Source organism: Gadus chalcogrammus, chromosome 10 (genome assembly GCF_026213295.1).
Source record: "Gadus chalcogrammus isolate NIFS_2021 chromosome 10, NIFS_Gcha_1.0, whole genome shotgun sequence".
Lineage (NCBI taxonomy): Eukaryota > Metazoa > Chordata > Actinopteri > Gadiformes > Gadidae > Gadus > Gadus chalcogrammus.
The window spans coordinates 15029598-15049470 of record NC_079421.1 but is presented as its reverse complement, the minus strand read 5'-3'; the positions used below and the strand labels follow the sequence as shown (position 1 = coordinate 15049470).

Sequence of the window (19873 nt, the reverse complement as noted above, 5' to 3'; positions counted from 1 at the left end):
AGGGGGCGGTATACCATTGGTTAAGGAGTCGGGGAAGTTTGTACCTCCAAGCATTCCTTACCCAAACATTTTGTCCAATGCGTACTAGTAGCGTTGGTTTATTTTCTACTGGTTAAAATCTATGTACTTTTAAGTTAAAAGTATTACTTTTGTTAATTGTTTGGGGTACTATTGTCAAACACATTTTCTTTAGGTAATAAACAGAAATGGAAGTCGACAGTAAGCCCAAAAAGGTAAGTAATTTCATTTACGAAGCTTCATTCGAGCTACATGCTAGCTAGCTAGCTAGCTGACAAAACACACTCTTCCACACATTAGAAACATGAAGGCAGTGTTATGTTCCCTAAACTAATATGCAGCTACTACAGAGATCAGCTCCTTTATGAGTTACGTTAGTAGTATGAGCTCTATAAACTGTTCATAAGGGATCAGCCCAGGGAGTTGGCACAAATGTATGGTCAAACGGTCACACAAAGCTGTAGTAATATAAACAACAAAAACTACCACTTTATTTATTTGTGAAGCGCATAGTAGATTTTCACATTCGACACTACCAGCAAGGCATTGTGATCGTGTGATGTGGATAAGACACAAAGCGCATCATATTAAATTCAGCGGGATAAACAATGCTCTTCATTCATTTTCAAGATAACTGTGTTGAACGTATAATTTCCTACTATATAAAGCCAGGACAGTTAACCCGCCAGATCGTTTTTAAAATGTGTTTGTTCCGACCATACAGAGACCTCTTGGAGAGGGAGAGAAGGCTGCTTCAGGTGGATCGGAGGATGATGACTACGTCCCATATGTCCCAGTGAAAATACGAAAGACTCAGACGGTTGGTGGCCAAAACTTATTCATCCTTTCTTTCTCCTGCCTTGTTATACTCGGAACATAATTAATTATCTGGAATTTCAGTCCCGAATCCAGAGTGATAACAATCCATTGTTTGTATGTTTGCAGCACAACAAGATGTTGCGCCTGCGAGGCAAGGTTGTGGAAGAGGACCTGAAAGACAGTGGAGCAGATCAGAGGGACGAGGAAGAAGGGCTTGGTCCACGCTCCAACGTCAGTCTCCTGGACCAGCACCAGGTTCTCAAGGAGAAGGCAGAGGGTATGTCCAAACGAAACACTCACTCAGGATTTATTACTACAATTAGCGGTTATTGTGTCAGGACACCCATTTAAAAGGATCTTTGTTCAAATGCAGTAGATCTTTACAGGGATGCTTGAGCAGGATGCCTAACCCCGACCTGCTCTATAATGATATGCATCTGAAACAAAATACTGTAACTCACATTAGTTGAAAGCATCTGCTTAATGACAATTTCTTTTTAAAATAAAATCATCTTCTAGAGATCTATGGTACATGCTGACGGCTACAAATAGCAACAATCCCATGCATTCAATTTCACTCTATACCTGACCTATTTTGAAAAGTTAACTCTGGGGCTCTTGTTGAATGGTCTAAAAAGTACATCCTATGCCCTTTCCTAACCTTTTTTTATTATCTTCGATGGGAAACAGCATGAGCTCGAGGAAAGTTTAAAAGAGGAATTCATTGGGTCTGAGGCAAAGACAATCGTGGTGCAGAGAAAAATCTGACTGCACATGCACTATGCTACGTCATTATAGTAATTGTGCATCTCTTTAAATATTCCTGCTGCAAGAAATTGTTGGACAGCATTCAGTCTTTATCTCACTATCTCTTCGTAAAGGATGGCTCAGTGTCCTCTAATCTGAATGAGATAATAAAGGAAGCATTGAGCATCTTTCATAAGCATTTAGAGAATACCAAAAGCTCTTTATTATGGCTGCCACTTGAATCATTGTACAATTCAGATTATTTTACTTGTAGTGCTCAAGGGGGCGTGCTTGGCCTGTATGTAAGATGACATACACTACCCATGCAGGACACTAATTGCACTCCTACTTTGGCAGAGCTAACTAAGCGCCTACAGCCGTAAAAGTACATGCATAGGAAGGCAAAAGACAAAAAGATGGGTTAAACCTGGATTAATTTTGGCGAATATGAGAGGTGGAGAGAAATGGAGTCTACAATGTTAAATGTTTGACCCGTCTCTAGCATGTTGGCTTTGGCAGGAAGCGGGAGGGTCAAAGTTATGCCAAAATCCTGCTTAAATTTATACAATGGTAGAGATCGACATTTTACACTGTCACTTCAATATATTGTTATATCAAATGTGACCCTCAGGAATATTTCATGTTGAATTGTGGTTTGGGCTTTACAGCACGCAAGGAGTCCGCCAAGGAGAAGCAACTGAAAGAGGAGGAGAAGATTCTTGAGAGTGTGGCTGAAGGCAGAGGTACAGCATTTTCCTTTTAAATTTTACAGCAATTTCGATAAACTTTGAATAAAGGATTAATAGCGGAGAATCTGGTGTCTTGTAGCTCTGATGTCGGTGAAGGAAATGGCCAAGGGTATTATATACGATGACCCCATTAAAACAAGGTGAGTTTTGTATTGAATTAACTGAACCATTGACATAATATGACATTGATCATCAAAACTATAGTCTATATGGATCCAAAAAAAACTGTAAATCCCTTGCAGTTGGAAACCTCCGCGCTACATCCTGAACATGCCCGGCGCGAGACACGACCGCGTCAGGAAGAAGTTCCACATTCTTGTCGATGGAGAACTGATCCCGGCTCCAATTAAAAGCTTCAGAGAGATGAAGTTACCACCAGGTACGCCTGCGACGGATGATACACATTCTTTGGTGTACAGCCACCATTTTGCCACAGTATCTCCATTCTCTAACACTTCTGATGGTTTGCAGCGATCCTTAAAGGCTTGAAAAAGAAAGGCATTGTCCACCCGACACCGATTCAGATTCAAGGGATCCCCACTGCGTAAGTCCACAGTGGCTTGTATATGCCAGGCTTCACACAGTTTGTGTTTTATGTTTTGTATTAATATTTAATTCGTTTTTTTTTGTTCATCTATAGTCTGGCAGGTCGAGACTTGATTGGCATTGCCTTCACTGGCTCGGGGAAGACCCTGGTGTTCACTCTCCCCATCATTATGTTCTGCCTGGAGCAAGAGAAACGGCTGCCCTTCAGCAAGAGGGAGGGGCCCTATGGACTAATCATCTGTCCATCAGTAAGACGCCAAGAGAGAAGCATTGGCTTCTCTGATAACATCTCACTTGAAAACACAAACTGCCCACTGACACCATTTTAAAGAAATGGCAACACACTTTTGTGTTAGTTCTTTTACAGATATAAACCACAGATTAAACAATTAATATAATATTCTGGGATGCCAAACAGTTTATTTGGCATTGTCGAAATTCAGGCACAGATGTGGGATATGTTTAACATTTGAATGGCAGAGCTTGAAGTCCATTCGCTGCCTACCTACACTGGAATTAACACTGTACATGAATTGCAGTTTGAATATTCTTTTATATGCTGTCGTAAAAGGAATTGTTTGAATTAGCCGTTCTTTTTACTGACCTTTTGACTATGATCACAAGGTGTTGGTATGTGTTAACGTTTCAGTTACGCACCGGTCCTTAGAAGATTCCAGGTTCTATTTGAACACCATCCAAATAAAAGTTAGACCTTGTGATTGGAACAATAAATTGATAACAAGGAGGGGGATTCCAGTCTACTGAATATAAGCTCTGCAGTTAAGGTAGTGGGATGAGGAAGTTAGTGTGGTGGCACCAGCTACTATCTTTACTTCTTCAATTCTGCTTGCATAAGCTCCCCGTTCTTTTCATAATTGTGAGCATTGTGTGTACGGGTCATAAAGGTGATAACAGCGTTCCGTCTCATAAACGCAATGGTTACCAAAATCCTGACTGTTTCAAGTCTGCCACGATTCGAACGTTCCCCTCTGCCCGCAGCGAGAGCTGGCCAGGCAGACCCACAGCATCATCGAGTACTACTGCAAACTGCTGGAGGATGAAGGCACCCCGCAGCTGCGGTGTGCCCTGTGCATAGGAGGCATGTCAGTCAAAGACCAGATGGAGGTGGTTAATCAGTAAGTATGGGTCATGGTTTGTTGGGCTATGTATTACAGAATATAGATGTAAAAGAATAAGAAAAAAGCATCAAAGGTCAGAGGCCTGAGGCATATCATATTATCAAATGTATAATATATTCATTTTTAATTGTGTTAAAGGATTTCTTAATACCCCGTAAAATTTCAACTCTGAATATATATATATATTACCCGGTGGGGAAAAAAAAGCCAATGTTAAACCAAAATAAGAAGATAGTGAGTTACACTTTCTGAATCCCCTGAAGCAAGTTTGGCAATGAACGTGTGTCGTGACCGTTCCTAGGGGGGTCCACATGATGGTAGCCACTCCTGGTCGACTGATGGACCTGCTGCAGAAGAAGATGATCAGCCTCGACATCTGCCGCTACCTGTCGCTGGACGAGGCTGACAGGATGATTGACATGGGCTTTGAGGAGGACATCAGGACCATTTTCTCCTACTTCAAGGTCAGCCAGAGTGGTTGATTGGCTGGGTCGGAATACAAACGCGTGCAAACGTTTCCATCTTTAGTCCACACCATCACCGCGACAAGTTTAATTCGGCACCGGATTGATGTTGAAATTAATTTGACTCACAACTGCTTTTTCTTTATTCAGGGCCAGAGGCAGACCCTGCTCTTCAGTGCTACCATGCCTAAAAAGATCCAGAACTTTGCCAAGAGTGCCCTGGTCAAGCCTATCACTATTAACGTGGGTAGGGCTGGAGCTGCCAGCTTGGACGTCATTCAGGTGCGATGAACAACCTCCAAGTGGTTCAGAAACGTTGACGTGTGAGAGGGAAGTAAAATGATGATGACCCGGGATTGTGTTTGTAGGAAGTGGAGTATGTCAAGGAGGAGGCCAAGATGGTGTACCTGTTGGAGTGCCTACAGAAGACGCCGCCTCCGGTCAGTAACAACACGTCCTCCAAACCACCCAGCTCCATATCATATTGTTCTACACGTTTCACTCTTTAAGAACAAGTTTGAAGATTGTGATGTTTAACTTCCAGGTGCTGATGTTTGCTGAGAAAAAGGCGGATGTGGATGCAATCCACGAGTATCTGTTGTTAAAAGGAGTGGAGGCTGTGGCTATCCATGGTGGAAAGGGTAAGATACTTCTTCTAATGTAAGTCCATCAGTGGACCCCTCTGGTTTTGTTCTTGGCCTTTTATCTTAAAAGATTTGTGGAGCAATTTTGCTGGCTTCAGATTTTAGTTTTCAATTTCCTTGATAGAGCTCAGCAGCTAAGCTTTTTTTCCTCAACGTAACCTTTGGGTGATTCACAATGGCTGGAATTCAGGCAAGGAAGCCATTACATTAGGACACAGTTATGGAAAGGGCACCTAAATAGGAATCATTACGAGACTTCATGATGAATTGATTGGCCTGATATCATCAGAAAACAAACAAAACACTCGCTATGCCACCTGCAATTCCTCAGACCCAGGACCCAAATGCAACATACCAGTACTCCCTCACATTCATACCATAGGAAATCGATTTTTCATATGATTAGCCAAGTTTTTTTTCGAGTTCATTGGCACTTTAACCCGTTCTTTCAGTCGCATGACACGATACAACTACACAATTTGCCTTAATAATCAGTGGATTTGAATGTGCAATAAAGTGAGCAATTGGGAAGTGAATCTATTATCAGAGTAGACACTAGGCCATAGAATGCCTGGTTTCCCCTTTCCAACTCGGGCAATAAAATACAAAGCCCTGATTTTTGTATAATTCTCATGAATTTATCAGGATTATGGTACTGCAAAAATGCAAAAAAAAGACACCTGTCTAGTGTGTGACAGGCATAAGTCTGTTAACCTTGTATTAAATCGATAACACTAGGATAAATATGATGTTTGTGACTTAAAGAACATCCTGCTGCGAATCCCGTAGCCAATCTTGTATTTTGTATGCGTTATCAAAGTCTGACCACTAGGGGTCACCCTTGACTTATGTGTGTCAGAAAAAGCCATGTGTTTATTTTCAGCAGCTGAACAGATCGTGTAACGGTTCAAGTAGCTCGTAACTAAAAATGATCTGTACATGGCGGTAGTGTATCCTGAGAAGATTTCAACATTGTTAACAATAAAACCACATCATATTAGTGATGCTAAACAAGTCCATCTGCATTAAAGGAACCCCCTTCCACTGGCGCCACCCAGCTACGCTATTTCGCTTTGCACAGTTGGACTTGACAGAACGCTGTTATTTCGATTTTTAAAAGGGAAGGTCTCCCGACTACCATCTGGGAGGGGCTCAATCCTACTAATTGAGACTTGAAGTAATTATTTTCTTCTCTTTTTTTTTTTTTTACTATATTTAGATCAAGAGGAACGAACCAAAGCTATAGAAGCGTTCAAAGAAGGCAAGAAGGATGTCCTGGTGGCCACAGACGTGGCCTCCAAAGGTCTTGATTTCCCTGCCATCCAGCATGTGGTGAATTACGACATGCCCGAAGAAATAGAAAACTATGGTAAGGATTCCAATTCGTTGGATTCCATCAAACATCTTTCTTGATCTGTTAACCTTCTGTTTTTTAAATGGCGGACCCTAACCTCTCTTTTTCATATTCCTTCCCACACAGTCCACAGGATTGGACGTACAGGACGATCGGGCAAAACCGGTATCGCCACCACCTTCATCAACAAAGGCTGCGGTGAGCAAAGAGGCAGTAAAACCAGATAAGTCTGATGGCAAACCTATAAGGCTGACCAAGGCTGTCTCTTACCCTGTTCTCCGGTTCACAGATGAGTCGGTCCTCATGGATCTGAAGGCGCTGTTGATAGAGGCCAAGCAGAAGGTACCACCTGTCCTCCAGGTGCTACAGACGGAGAACGAAGACCTTGGAGGTGACCGCCCATCCTCCTCCTCCTCCCTCTCCTTGTTTCTCATCAGCACCTTGTTGTTTGTTGGAACCGTTCCTACGTACCATCTGATTCTAATTTGTGTGACTCAATTGACTCGTTTTTGGCTCGTTCATGTGAACTGCTGCTGAACTTCTGTTTACTGCTTGTTTTATTCATGCGTTTTATTTATTGTGTGTGTGTGTGTGTGCACAGGCGAGAGGGGCTGTACGTTCTGCGGCGGTCTTGGCCATCGTATCACGGACTGTCCCAAGCTGGAGGCCATGCAGACCAAACAGGTGTCCAACATCGGCCGCAAGGATTACCTGGCTCACAGTTCTATGGACTTCTAAGCAGCTGTCATGTTACTACTGGTTATTCTCTGAGGCCGGACTACAACGACACGGACACACACCAGGGGGAAAATATTTTCAGTCTGTTTATTTACCATTGTACCACACTGATGAAGTTGGGTTGATAGTGGTGCTACAGAAACTTTGTTGCACATTTTTGTAGTGCACAATTCCTTTTTTTATTTCCTTCCCCTTTTCTGTATGTTAAGCATTTGTCTGTTGGACAATTTTAAATTGAACCAAAAATGCTTTCAATTATGTTTAGTGTGTGTGTGTGTGTGTGTGTGTGTGTGTGTGTGTGTGTGTGTGTGTGTGTGTGTGTGTGTGTGTGTGTGTGTGTGTGTGTGTGTGTGTGTGTGTGTGTGTGTGTATTCACTGAAACAATGTACTGAAGCAATGGGAAGTTGGTCATTCTTGCAGTAATATTAAAAGTATTTCCTCAACTTCTGCATTGATGATTGACTAGCTTCCTTTTAATCGTGAGAAAACTCTCGATACAAACCAGTTCCTGCAAACGCACAGAAGAACAACATTGCATATAGTAATTAATGTGATCGCAGCCTAGTATATAAGTAGAAACGAAAGAAAAACTTTCCACTTTGGAAAATGAACGTTTTTAAAGAGGGTCTGCTTTACCTACACGGTGTCAAGTTTGGAAAGGTAAGAATTTAAAGCATTTTATATGGATAAGAGTTAATGGTTAAACATGTTTAGCAACAGGCTTGAAAATAAATACAACTAGGCCTACTTGAGCACAGGATGTGTATAGCTAATTTACGGCTAATATCCAGATGATATACATTTAATCAGATTATTATATAGCAACAAATAACGAGCCTAGCGTCCTTATTCTAAGGAGGTGGAGATCCCCGGTGGAAGACATAGTATTCAAGCAGGATCCATACATACGTAGTCTAATTCGTATTCCTTTCCTCCCTGTGCAGAAAACCTGGCGGAAAATATGGATGATCATCCTCAAGCCCCAATCACTGGAGATAGGGCGCCTGGAGGTCTACAGTTTGCCCGACGACACCAATGTAGACATGCTGCCCCCTGAGCAGGACAAAACCAAGCGACGGGTGGTGCTTTTGTCGGACTGTCTGGACATCACCCTGGCCCCGGAGGAGGCCTGTCCCCCGGGCTGCACTGCCTTCTATCTGGACACAACGTTGCGCACCTACACCCTGGCCTCCGAGGATTGCCAAGAATGGCTCCTGGCACTATGTCAGCTTACCTTCCAGGTATAACACACACACACACACACACACACACACACACACACACACACACACACACACACACACACACACACACACACATTCTCGCAGGCTTCCTTCGTTGGTAGATTAGCTTGGTCAACAGTTTCCCCTGTTCAAACGGAGGAGAGGAATTGTCGATTGATAACAAGGATCAACCGAATTTACACCAACCCCCATCACCCCGTCCTCAAAGACGAGTATAAGGACGAGGAAGTCGCTGTGAAAGCACTGTCGTTGAGCTTTACTTCTTCAATTCGTTTGCTTGCATAAGCGCAACCCTTTCCTGAGCATGTTTATGTCGTAAAAAACGATAAGGGCGCGCAGTATAACGTGTATGTACACAATGTTTACCGTGTCGTCTTGTTTACACAAGGATCATGGAGAAAAGATTTCGTTGGAAGAAAATAGTCTGCTGATGAAGGACTGTGACCTCTACTCAGGTTCTTATTACGTCCAATATTTATCTGAAAATATTTGGTTAAACTCAGATTTTATAGACCGCAACCAATGTGCTGATAAAGCTGTAAAAAAAAAAATCCTGTTGTAGGACTACATCTTTATATTGGAACACAAGGCTTAGGACAGGCCACATGGCTCCAATTTATACTGTATGTATATTTAAAAAGTCTAATTGTTTAAATAAGTATCAACAGAAATTCTTTACATGGGTTACACCTTACCAAAATATCGACAGTGATGTATTCATTTCCAATATATGAACTTTATGATGCAAGTAACTGTCTTCAGCAGGACTTCCCCTTTGTTCATGACTCTAGAATTCTTCTGAAAAATAAATCCAGTCACTGTTCCAGTTTGATCCCCTTTCTTATACTGCTGAAGTCAAGTGTATATGCTGTTCTTCAGGTATGGGTGATCAACCAGAACAGTACAATGTCACAGTTCTAGGCACCGTTGCATCAGAGAGATGTCTGCTTGCTGGAGAATTCGTCTTCCTTCTGGACATAGAGGCTGTGTTCCTATTGGACAAGGAAACGGCTGACATCATATACAGATGGCCTTACATGTTCTTGCGCCGATTCGGAATTGTGAAGGTACTCAAAAGGATGTGTTAAATATGCAACATTTTATGATTCAAAACGAGCCACTTTGTTGCCAATGTTGTCTGGAAAACGTGTGTGTGTGTGTGTGTGTGTGTGTGTGTGTGTGTGTGTGTGTGTGTGTGTGTGTGTGTGTGTGTGTGTGTGTGTGTGTGTGTGTGTGTGTGTGTGTGTGTGTGTGTGTGTGTGTGTGTTTTTTCACTGCAGGGGGGTTTCTGCATCGAAGCAGGCCCGCAGTGTGACTCGGGAGAGGGGATGTTCTCCTTCCTGTCTCCACATGGTCATCAGGTCTGCCAAGCCATCGCCCGGCACTGCTTGACCGAGCAAGAGGCTATGGGCTCCTCTACCCAAGAGTCGGATTACGATCAAGTCTCCCCTCCTCCACCCTCCTACGAGTCGGACACAGAACCACAGGTTTCCAACCACCCGGGCACCGCCTGTGCCGGGGCGGGGCCCGGTCTGGCCGACCATTACTACGCCGAAGTACACCTCCTCCCTCCATCGGTCAACAGTCATCCATCCCCCCAGCACCCCTCCCATCTGCAACCGGGTACGGAAGAGGAGGGTGAGTCCGGCCAGGGGCCGGGCCCCTGGGGTGGCTCGGGGGGGGACGGCTACACCCGGGGGCCAGCGGCTGGGACAAGGGTTGCGATCGTGCCGGAGGGACTCGAATCTAACTTTGTCTATTCCCTTGTGAGCTGCTCCGAGTCAGAGTCTGACTCCTCCCTCTACGAGGCGCTGCCCTTCACGAGCAGCCCCACGCCAGCCCCCCCGTCGGCCCGGGCACCAGTATCCGCGAAGCCCCCACGCCGGGCCAGGCTCTTCTCCAAAGGGACCAAGAAGTCAAAGACCGCGGGGGGGCCTGTAGACCGCTCTCCTTCTGGTCCCAAGAAAGGGCCCACCCGGAGTTTCCAACAGAAGCTGTCAAAACTCATTTCTTTAGACTTGGCAAAGTTCCAGTCGCGGAGACGCTTTGGAAAAGGCAAATCTTGATCTCCTTTTATCACTGTTAGTGGGAGAATTTTTCTCCTTATAAATATGTATCATATGTATAAGTTTCGTTAAGCTATTCTACTGTATTATGGTGTTATACAAATTAAATGTTTAGGCCTTAAGCATATTCATTTTAAAATATGAAAAGCTAGTTGGTGATCTCTAGCTGTAACCTTATCTATTTACCCTGCAATTTAATTAGCTAATATTTGTATAGGTGTGTCTTGATATTGATCATGTACAGATTAGTGCTATGATTGTGGATTTTTCCTTCGTAAATGATGTTTGTATCTGCATGCGGATGTTTATTAAAGTGCAAGGTTGAACATCACAAAAGGTTTTGGATATATCGACTCAGATTGGTTACCATATAGCTCAAGATCAAAAAATGTGATCTTGTATTGAATAGGACTTTTCTACCAATCAAATCTTTTTATAAACAAGATGGGCCCCCTTAGATGGTTCATATTAAAAATGAATAATTGAACTTTACTCACTCAGGACTTGAAGCATAAATGTACCAACAATCGTTTCCTTATTTGACATTTTATTACTGAGAAAAATACATAGAAAATAACATTTTCTTTATAAATATCAAAATATTTTATTTTAATTTAGATAGCATGAACTAGTCTATATGGGCATAAAGTTGGTCTTGGGTCGGGCCATTACAACATTAAAGTGCAACCACACTATCCTGTGAGATCATCATGGCATTAGGACAGTCCAAAAAAAAAAGGTCAAAAAGGTGTGTCATCCGTCACACCTTTTAAACCTTTCCCTCGTTTTTACACTTTCGTTTGGCATTGCAAAATCCTTCCATTGGCTGGTGATGACATGAAACAGCATTGTCCAGAAGTTATCTACCATCACGTTGTCATACATGATAGATAAGCTTACCATCCACAACCCAAGCACTATTTGGTTCTCTCTTTCTCAACCAGACACAGACAAAAATCACCCTCCTGATCCGTCACTGTCTCCCGCCCTGGCAGTCCTCCACATCACTGTGATGTGATGACTCTCCATCGCTGCTGTGGGATGAGGAACACGCTGTCTTGTGAGAGACTCCCAGGTGGCATTTCTGTGTCGTTACAAAAAAGAGGTGCGGCATGTCGCTCGGCGGGTTCAACAACGGCTGCGGGGAATCCCCCGTGCACGACATGTCGCTTAGCCCCGGTGACGTGTCTCCTCCCTGGGGACACAGGGTCTGCATCAGGGACCTCATACAGGCTCTCTCCGCCGGATCCACTCTGCTGGGGGGACTCCTGTGGTCCCCGACGCCTGTGAGGATATCAGACAGCTCTGTGATGTAGATCTGTGCCAGCTGCAGCGTGTCGTACTTGGAAAGCTTTTTCTCGTTCTCCAGCGACGGGATGACACTCCTCAGCTCGTCAAAGGCCTTATTGAGGCCGTGCATCCTTCTCCTCTCCCGTGCGTTCGCGGCAACGCGTCTGGGTTTCTGCGGCCCGTGGTGCACGTGGCCCTCTGGCGAGCCGTCATCGTCCATCCATGTGAGGTCGGTTGACGTCCGGTCTGGTTGGTGGGTCGCAGACGCACAACATTTTTCAGCCAGTGATGGTTTATCTGCGCTTTCAAACGCGCCCATCCTGTTGGAATACGCGGAGATGGACGTGGTGAGGGACCGCGTGGATGAGGTTCTGCAAATCCTTGCGTCCAGATGTTCTACCATAGTAAAGTCTTCTGGGTACTCTGGCCAGTTGGGGACTTCTGTGGCGGCAGTCATCACTGTTCCGACCCCAATTCGTGCCAGCCACTAGAAGATGAAAAAAAACTCGGTCAGAAGAAGATGATATGTGTCTGTGCACGCCTTCGTTTGTTGTGGTGTGGTTGGTTCTGCACCAACAGACTTATATAGCAGGCCTACCCACCGCTATGATCTCCTTCTCCTCCTCCTCCTCCTCCCCAGCCCCCTTTTAATGGCCCAGACACCCCTGCCCCGGGACTCTGTCACAGGTCGGGAGCACGCAGCCAATTGCAAAGTCTCTTTGACACCAGTGTCCAAGAACAATTACGCACAATGCTGATCTTTTTTTTCTTCTTTTTTGGCCCATACTATTGTGCATTGTAACTCAATCAGGCTAATGGTGGATGTTTAGAGTCACTTGTCAACCGACGCCTGCCAGATGTATCACAACACGGAGGACAGTATAATCAAACTGTGGTTTCAATTAATTTATCTAATAAACATCAACCCCAGAAGCCAATTTAACCTAACTATTACTTTAAGTAACTTTGGACTATTTTGGATGAAAGAGTCCATGGGTTCATGCGTCGTGTTCAGAGTATTAACTTAAATGTTCTTCTAAGAAGCAGGGCGTTTGGTTTGTTGGAATGATAAACAGTTACAACTCGTTACCGAAGGACCCGTGAGTATAGGGCCTATAAATTGGAATTATCCAGAGCATATCCTTTATGAAATTGGTTCTCAAATAAACAGTAAAAGTTCACAAACAAGTGCGGATTATTTGCAGAATAATAAAAGGAACAGGTGTAAGGTAAGGCTTGAGACACACCTGTCTATGGGAGAGCCCAGATAACTGATAAGTCCTCCGCAGGCTCCCTATGAATCATTTAGCAATCAAACAATGGAAGATGCGGAAGAATATGAATGCTGCGTCTTGCTTCAGAAATTATTGATATTGCTTCCCCAACTAGTTGTTTGGGGATGCAAGCAAGAGTTTCTAGACATCAAAAATGACGGGTTAGGCGGACTTTATTCGCAACTTTTGGTGCGACATTATTGAATTAAGTCTTTTAATTTATAACTGGGCCTATGGTTACTGCAACTAGTTCTATTAAAATTCATACACCATTTGTTTAAAATTATAATAACAGAAAGAAATAAGACCAACCATAATAAGGCAGAAACTAATAATAATAATAATAATAATAATAATAATAATAATAATAATAATAATCTAATAATAATAATAACGCGCGCATAAAAATGAGATAATAATGACAACAACAAAGTTAAGAGGGTTAATAATAATAACAAGGTCTCCGCTTCAAACTGTTACACGTGAACACGATACGTGTTGGACACAATACGTTTGAAGAACGTGTCATTTCTACTTAATTAAAACCTATGAGCATCTAAATCGTGTGCCCATCATCTGGTGTCCCCTGGTACCTCCACCCAAGCTCCGCACTCACCAGTCTCCCCCCACGTCTCCCATATGCCGTATGCACGGGGGAGTCCATCCAACTTTCACAGCACTGGGCAAAGTGACACAAAACTAATCACTCATTAGGACAGGAATTACACCAGAGGAGCCGCCTCACTGATCCACCGTCTCCAAGGCCCCGATAATCCAATAGACGACCATAGCGCTTTCTGTAATAAAATAACAGGTTTAGCCCTTTGTAATGGCAACGGGATAACCAATGGATGAATATTTGGGTTTCAGGACAGAAGTTTGCGCATCTAAACGTGAGCGTCACACGCGCAAGCACTTGTGTTGGTTGAGTCAAGGGAGTGAGGGGGGGGGGGGGGGGGGGAGGGGGACCACAGCGCCACCATCACCGCCACCAACACCATCAACACCACCAGTTAGGCTGCAGGAAAATCACCGTGACCTGCCCCCACCCCCGCCCGTCAGCAGTTTAATGAGGCTGGTCTTAGTTGAATAAATCGGCACGCTCTTCGTCCCAGGGTGTCCATTCATTTTTGGACTACATGAATATTTCATTCCTTCAGCCCCTACTGCCAGCGCAACAGCCTGCAACCCTGCAGCCTCTCCGAGCCTCCACTCCCCATCTGGTGCGGGGCGTGACGTGGCGGCGGGGGGAGTGTCACGGAGGGACAGAGAGGTGTGAGGAACATTTCAAAGGTCAACTTCTCGGAGGGGGCCCCCCTCCTACTCCTTCTCCTCCTGTTGTAACGCCGAGTGGATCTTTTGTAAAACAAAACAAAACAAAACAAAAAACTGTCAAATTTCCGACAGCTTTAAAGTCAATGTGTGTCGTTATGCCCTTTTCTTCAGGTTGTTGCTCGTGTCGTGCTGAGGGGTGTGTTCGACACGAGCAACGCGGAACATTAAGATACTATGATGCACTCAAGTTGTGACCTATATGCTCAGCCTCAAATATAATAAAGCAATATTAAATCCCCTACTATTTCCATTGTAGACGATACCTATATGCTTTGCGCGTCTTTGGCCTATAACTAAAGACCGCTAACCCTTTTTTTTGTTTATTTTTAACAATGAAGTGTTTCCATTGCTCACACAATAGACATTAAGCATCGAGGCACCACGTGGAACAGTGCGCCTCTTGATCCTGCGAGCGGCGGACTGTAATTACAGCGTCCCCACCCCGAGCGGTACGGGGGCGCACGGAGTCGCCGCTCCGGGCTGCTTAATGCCGGGCTTTCATCGCCAAATTAGGAGTAAATTACTGGCCTCATTAATTGAGGAAAGGGAAGCAATGCTTTGGTTAAAGTAACGCCTCATTAAGTCAATTTTATCTCTGGTCTACGGGCTAATGGTTGAACTGTGAGTGAGGGGATACGGATTACACAATTCCAAACCTCATCTCACCCTTTTAGATTTGCTTTTAAATAATGAAATTAATAATAATAATGCCTTCATTCTAAGAAGTAGTCTTTACGCTCTTTATTTACTCTGTGCTTCAGTCTATTTTTCCCCATTTCACTGAAACCGATTCAAAAAGCCAATTAAACTCGATGCGCCGCAGTGTATCCACAGTGGCGCACCTCGAATAGGTTGTCACTCTCTTCCCCAAAGGTCCCTAACACCGAGACGCTCGCTTTTCTGTGCAGGGAATAGGGTGCTTGCGGTTAACCACGTGCATTGAGCCCCGGGTCAGCGGGGTTAACCGTGTTATTATGCTGCTGCAACATTCACAGTAGGCTAAGCAACACAATTTCGGTGGCCATTCATCGGAGATCTTTTTGCACCCAAACAGGGCCAATAGGGGCAGGGAAAAAAATAACCAGTCCAGCCAGGGCCCCTGATAGCCAGGAGAAGTGAACAAGCAAAAGGTTGAATGGATGCCTTGCACTTTGATAGTGAATATAAACCACCCTGAAAAGACAACGAGTGCCAACTGAAAGCCCTCTGCAACTCTGAACTTAACCTTCATTTTCTATTTCGGGACCACAATAACACCGTGCTACCTGTTCATTTCTTTACTTCAACTCAGCAAATACGATTTTGGGCATCTGAGAATAGGCTTTCTTCAGTGGGGTAAACTAGACAAGTTTTAATAGTACAATTAAACTCTTATAGGATGCGTAATCACTTGTATAAACTTGTTTGGTTTTTGTTTAGTCAGCCTTCACATTGTTCAATAGGCCATGGAAAATTGGAAACATAATATTGTAATGCTTACGTTTGACACTAGATGGAGACAGGACAACATATCTGAGGTTGATAAGGCCTACTTGAAAGAAATAGTCCCAATTCGGTTTTATTTTCGTCAACACATTTGGGTACGCCGCCCTGTTGCCTAGAGGCCTGGCATGATGTCAGCTGTCCGTTTTGAGGATGAGTAGCTGGGTTACTTTGCAAACAGATCACATTTGGGACAAAATAATAAAGAGATATATTTAATAGCATATAATATTGTCAATCTTGTCAACAGAAACCATGCAATTTCTCACACAATAATAATGCCAATACTATATGCTATAACAATCATAATATATCCAATTAATTAATTGATTCAAACATTTGCATCTATCGAACTGAGACGGTTTTAGGCCGATAGAGGGCAGTAGCGTTACACAATCTGAAGTGAGATCAGCAGTTGTTTTTTCAGTTCCTCGTAATTAATAGCAACACTTTATTCGTTGACCTTTTTGACCTAGCCGATTGATCTGGCTTTGCTTACAGTTTGCCTGGACAACGTTATTAAAAAAAAAGTGACTAAAGTCATAGAGCTTTCTTAATTTTTGGTAAAAAAAAAAACACAGATAGAATTGTTAATAAAGCAAGGGCATTGATGTTCATCTCAAACAATTTAGATATATTTATATTGGTATAAATTGAAATAAGAAAATAGATGCAGGAATGTTATATTACTGGGAGCTCAGAATGTAGACAAACGATGGAAGATGGGACTTTAATCAGACAAGCTGAGTCAATCAGCGTGTTTGTATATCTCTATTTTGGACACTCATGGCATCGAAGTGACTTTGTGTTGGCACATTTCGACCCGAGGCATGACCAGACTTGAGCCAGACTGGCCGTAGAAAAAAAAAATGGAAACAGTCACACCTCTCCTCTATAGCGATTTTTCCATTTTCAGCAAGAAGCAGTGATATTTCGCCCGGGTTCACTGTGCTGTTTATTATGCGCCACCCTTAGTGCATGCATTGTCCAACAACCTACGGGCTACAGTGAGTGGGAACAACACAAACACAAACAAACCACATTTGAAGTTAAAAAAGGAGCAATTGTTCTTCTGCTAACACTTTAGCTGAGAGCGTGATCGCTCCACCTCACACACCTCCGTACACACACTCTCCCCCCGGGGGAGAGGGGTGTGATTAAGGGTAGCAGATAAGGAGAGACAGAAGAGTCCTGAAGAGGGAGGAAGAGGAAGAAACAAAGAGAGAGAAGGGATGGAAAGAGAGGGACAAAGAGAGTGGGATGGAGAGAGAGGAAAATAGAGTGGATGAGAGTGGTGGAGAGAGCAAGAACACAGAGGGCGAGAGAAAGCTGGAGAGACAAACACAGAGAGCGAGCATGAGAGAGGAAGAGTGGAGGAAAGAAAGTGAGAGTCAGAGAGATGGAGAGACCATTAGAGAGACAAAGAGAGCCAGATAGCGAGATAGTGGGAGAGGGAGAGGAAGGGAGGGAGAGAGAGAGAGAGAGAGAGAGAGAGAGAGAGAGAGCACAGATGGAGACTAAGACGGTGGGAGAGGGAAAGCGGCATGCCCCGGGGTGAAACAGCCTCTCAGAACGAGCGGCGATGATTCGATGTTATGATCCTTAAGCAATTCTCATCCTTTAATTTTAGCGGCCACAGATGCAGCTAAGTGGAGCCAAAGGATTGGTTAAGGATTTTATTTCGGACAGAACCATGCCGAGTGCCCAGTGGAGGGAATAGATCGCAGCAAGGTGTGTGTGTGTGTGTGTGTGTGTGTGTGTGTGTGTGTGTGTGTGTGTGTGTGTGTGTGTGTGTGTGTGTGTGTGTGTGTGTGTGTGTGTGTGTGTGTGTGTGTGTGTGTGTGTGTGTGTGTGTGCATGTATAAGTGTGTGTGTGTGTGTGTGTGTGTGTGTGTGTGTGTGTGTGTGTATTGGGGGAGTTGGAAGTTCTCATAACTAATAAGGAAAGAAGAAATAACAAGTATTTTGTAGAGTTATGTCACCGTTCTCAGGCTCCAGCCTGGGGTTTGTATTTTGCTGTAACTCGGGTCTGAGCCTAAATGCATACAGCCTGATACAGCTGTCTCTCACGTGGCTGGCTCATCAGCAGCACTTAAGGCCTCATTGTGATCCTCAGTCTGAAAATAAAAGGGGAGAAGTGCCAGGGGGAGGGGGAGAGAGAGAGAGAGAGAGAGAGAGAGAGAGAGAGAGAGAGAGAGAGAGAGAGAGAGAGAGAGAGAGAGAGAGAGAGAGAGAGAGAGAGAGAGAGAGAGAGGTTGGGAGGGGGGGGGAGGTTGGGAGGCGGGGGGAGAGAGAGATAGAGAGGATTGGAGGCAGGGAGGAAGAGAGAGAGAGAGAGAGGTTGGGAGGCGGGGGGAGGTTGGGAGGCGGGGGGAGAGAGAGATAGAGAGGATTGGAGGCAGGGAGGAAGAGAGAGAGAGAGAGAGAGAGAGAGAGAGAGAGAGAGAGAGAGAGAGAGAGAGAGAGAGAGAGAGAGAGAGGTTGGGAGGCGGGGGGAGAGAGAGATAGAGAGGATTGGAGGCAGGGAGGAAGAGGGAGAGAGAGAGAGAGAGGTTGGGAGGCGGGGAGAGAGAGAGAGAGAGAGAGAGAGAGAGAGAGAGAGAGAGAGAGAGAGAGAGGGTGTGGGGGGGCGGGGGGAGAGAGATGGATGGCACTGAAAGAGGTGAGCGCGAGGGCAGGCTCCGACAGCGACTCTTGGAGAGACGAGCAGCTTTAGTGGTGGCACAAGGAGACATAATCGGGGAATGAGGAGAGACAAAAGGATGTTGTGAAATAACATACTGCGGGCGGGTAACAAAAATGTTTTATGGCCGCACGGAACGACCGCTCCGCATTTCTTTATGAGCGCACAAAACGCAGGACGCGTCCGGACCGACAGAGCTCTGAGTTTAATGTGAGCATTGTGCGATTTATGTCCGACTTCAATCTCATTGACCGAACTTGGAATTCTGAAGATTCAGAAGTCGGAAGACTTTAATCGGGCAATTCCATGTGACCTTCAAGGAACGTGTGAGAGAACATCATGGCTTAAGATACGTGTTATTCTTGGCACTGTAAAATGAAAACACACACACACACACACACACACACACACACACACACACACACACACACACACACACACACACACACACACACACACACACAGGCGCACAGACACACACGCACACACTCACACACACGCACACACCCACACCCACACATACGATAAATTAATACATTAATTAATAAGTACCTCTTCAAGGTAGGAGACAAGGCACGTTTAACGTGTTTGACTAGACTCATTAGACCATGATTTGTGGGCGGACGAGCAGCATGGATCAGACAGAATGCCAGGAGCAAATATGAAGGGAGTGGGGGGGGTGGGGGGGTGGGGGGGGGGGGGGGGGGGGCTTAAGTAGAAGGAGGAGCCCAGGGACTTGAGATAGGAGGTCGAGGCGCCCCCCAAGCACCCCAAGGTCAGGGCCTGCTCCCCCCAGGCGGGTGGCAGTCTGAGGACAGGACGTGTCCGACAGCGAGCACTCTCTCTCCCCCCCCCCCCCCCTGCTTTGCCTTGCTAATCCACTCGCCATTCAGAATCACGTTCATGTTTGAGGCGCATGTCGTGTACGCATACAAAGTTTAAGCGAGTGCATTGCAGTAACCCAGACAGGCAGAGTCGGATAACAGCAAGCCATAAAGAAACCAACGAATTCCAGTACATCATGTCGTGTTTTTAACACTCTGGTGGCTACTAAACAACAACACAGCATGATTCTGTGCAATTATACAGCTTTTTTCTGTCTGCTGTAGATGCACACGCACACATGCAAACACACACACACACACACTTGCACGCTTGCACACACACACACACACACACACACACACACACACACACACACACACACACACACACACACACACACACACACACACACACACACACACACACACTTGCACGCACACACACACACACAAACAC

General features: G+C 44.8%; 2 protein-coding genes across 2 annotated transcripts; both read left to right on the top strand.

The window, feature by feature from the left end:
• The first annotated feature begins 20 nt into the window (after window positions 1-20).
• Window positions 21-7654, top strand: LOC130390157 (probable ATP-dependent RNA helicase DDX41). Its single transcript, XM_056599929.1, has 17 exons — window positions 21-233; window positions 743-838; window positions 964-1114; window positions 2253-2327; window positions 2413-2473; window positions 2576-2712; window positions 2805-2877; window positions 2974-3127; window positions 3879-4015; window positions 4320-4482; window positions 4633-4764; window positions 4851-4922; window positions 5027-5123; window positions 6346-6495; window positions 6607-6678; window positions 6770-6871; window positions 7082-7654. The coding sequence occupies exons 1-17, from the start codon at window positions 207-209 to the stop codon at window positions 7216-7218; spliced, it is 1836 nt and encodes a 611-aa protein (XP_056455904.1). The 5' UTR covers window positions 21-206; the 3' UTR covers window positions 7219-7654.
• Window positions 7655-7714: 60 nt separating this feature from the next.
• On the top strand, window positions 7715-11077 carry LOC130390158 (docking protein 3-like). The gene is made up of 5 exons (XM_056599931.1): window positions 7715-7878; window positions 8163-8459; window positions 8851-8917; window positions 9342-9529; window positions 9743-11077. The coding sequence occupies exons 1-5, from the start codon at window positions 7825-7827 to the stop codon at window positions 10526-10528; spliced, it is 1392 nt and encodes a 463-aa protein (XP_056455906.1). The 5' UTR covers window positions 7715-7824; the 3' UTR covers window positions 10529-11077.
• The last annotated feature ends 8796 nt before the right edge of the window (window positions 11078-19873 follow it).

Bases quoted from the DNA above. Each gene is read 5' to 3' on its own strand.
- LOC130390157 (XM_056599929.1), top strand. From the start codon at position 207: ATGGAAGTCGACAGTAAGCCCAAAAAG. The intron at 2,713-2,804 runs GTACGCCTGCGA...GATGGTTTGCAG, and splicing joins AGAGATGAAGTTACCACCAG to CGATCCTTAAAGGCTTGAAA. The intron at 6,496-6,606 runs GTAAGGATTCCA...CTTCCCACACAG, and splicing joins CGAAGAAATAGAAAACTATG to TCCACAGGATTGGACGTACA.
- LOC130390158 (XM_056599931.1), top strand. From the start codon at position 7,825: ATGAACGTTTTTAAAGAGGGTCTGCTTTACCTACACGGTGTCAAGTTT. The intron at 7,879-8,162 runs GTAAGAATTTAA...CTCCCTGTGCAG, and splicing joins ACGGTGTCAAGTTTGGAAAG to AAAACCTGGCGGAAAATATG. The intron at 8,460-8,850 runs GTATAACACACA...TGTTTACACAAG, and splicing joins TATGTCAGCTTACCTTCCAG to GATCATGGAGAAAAGATTTC.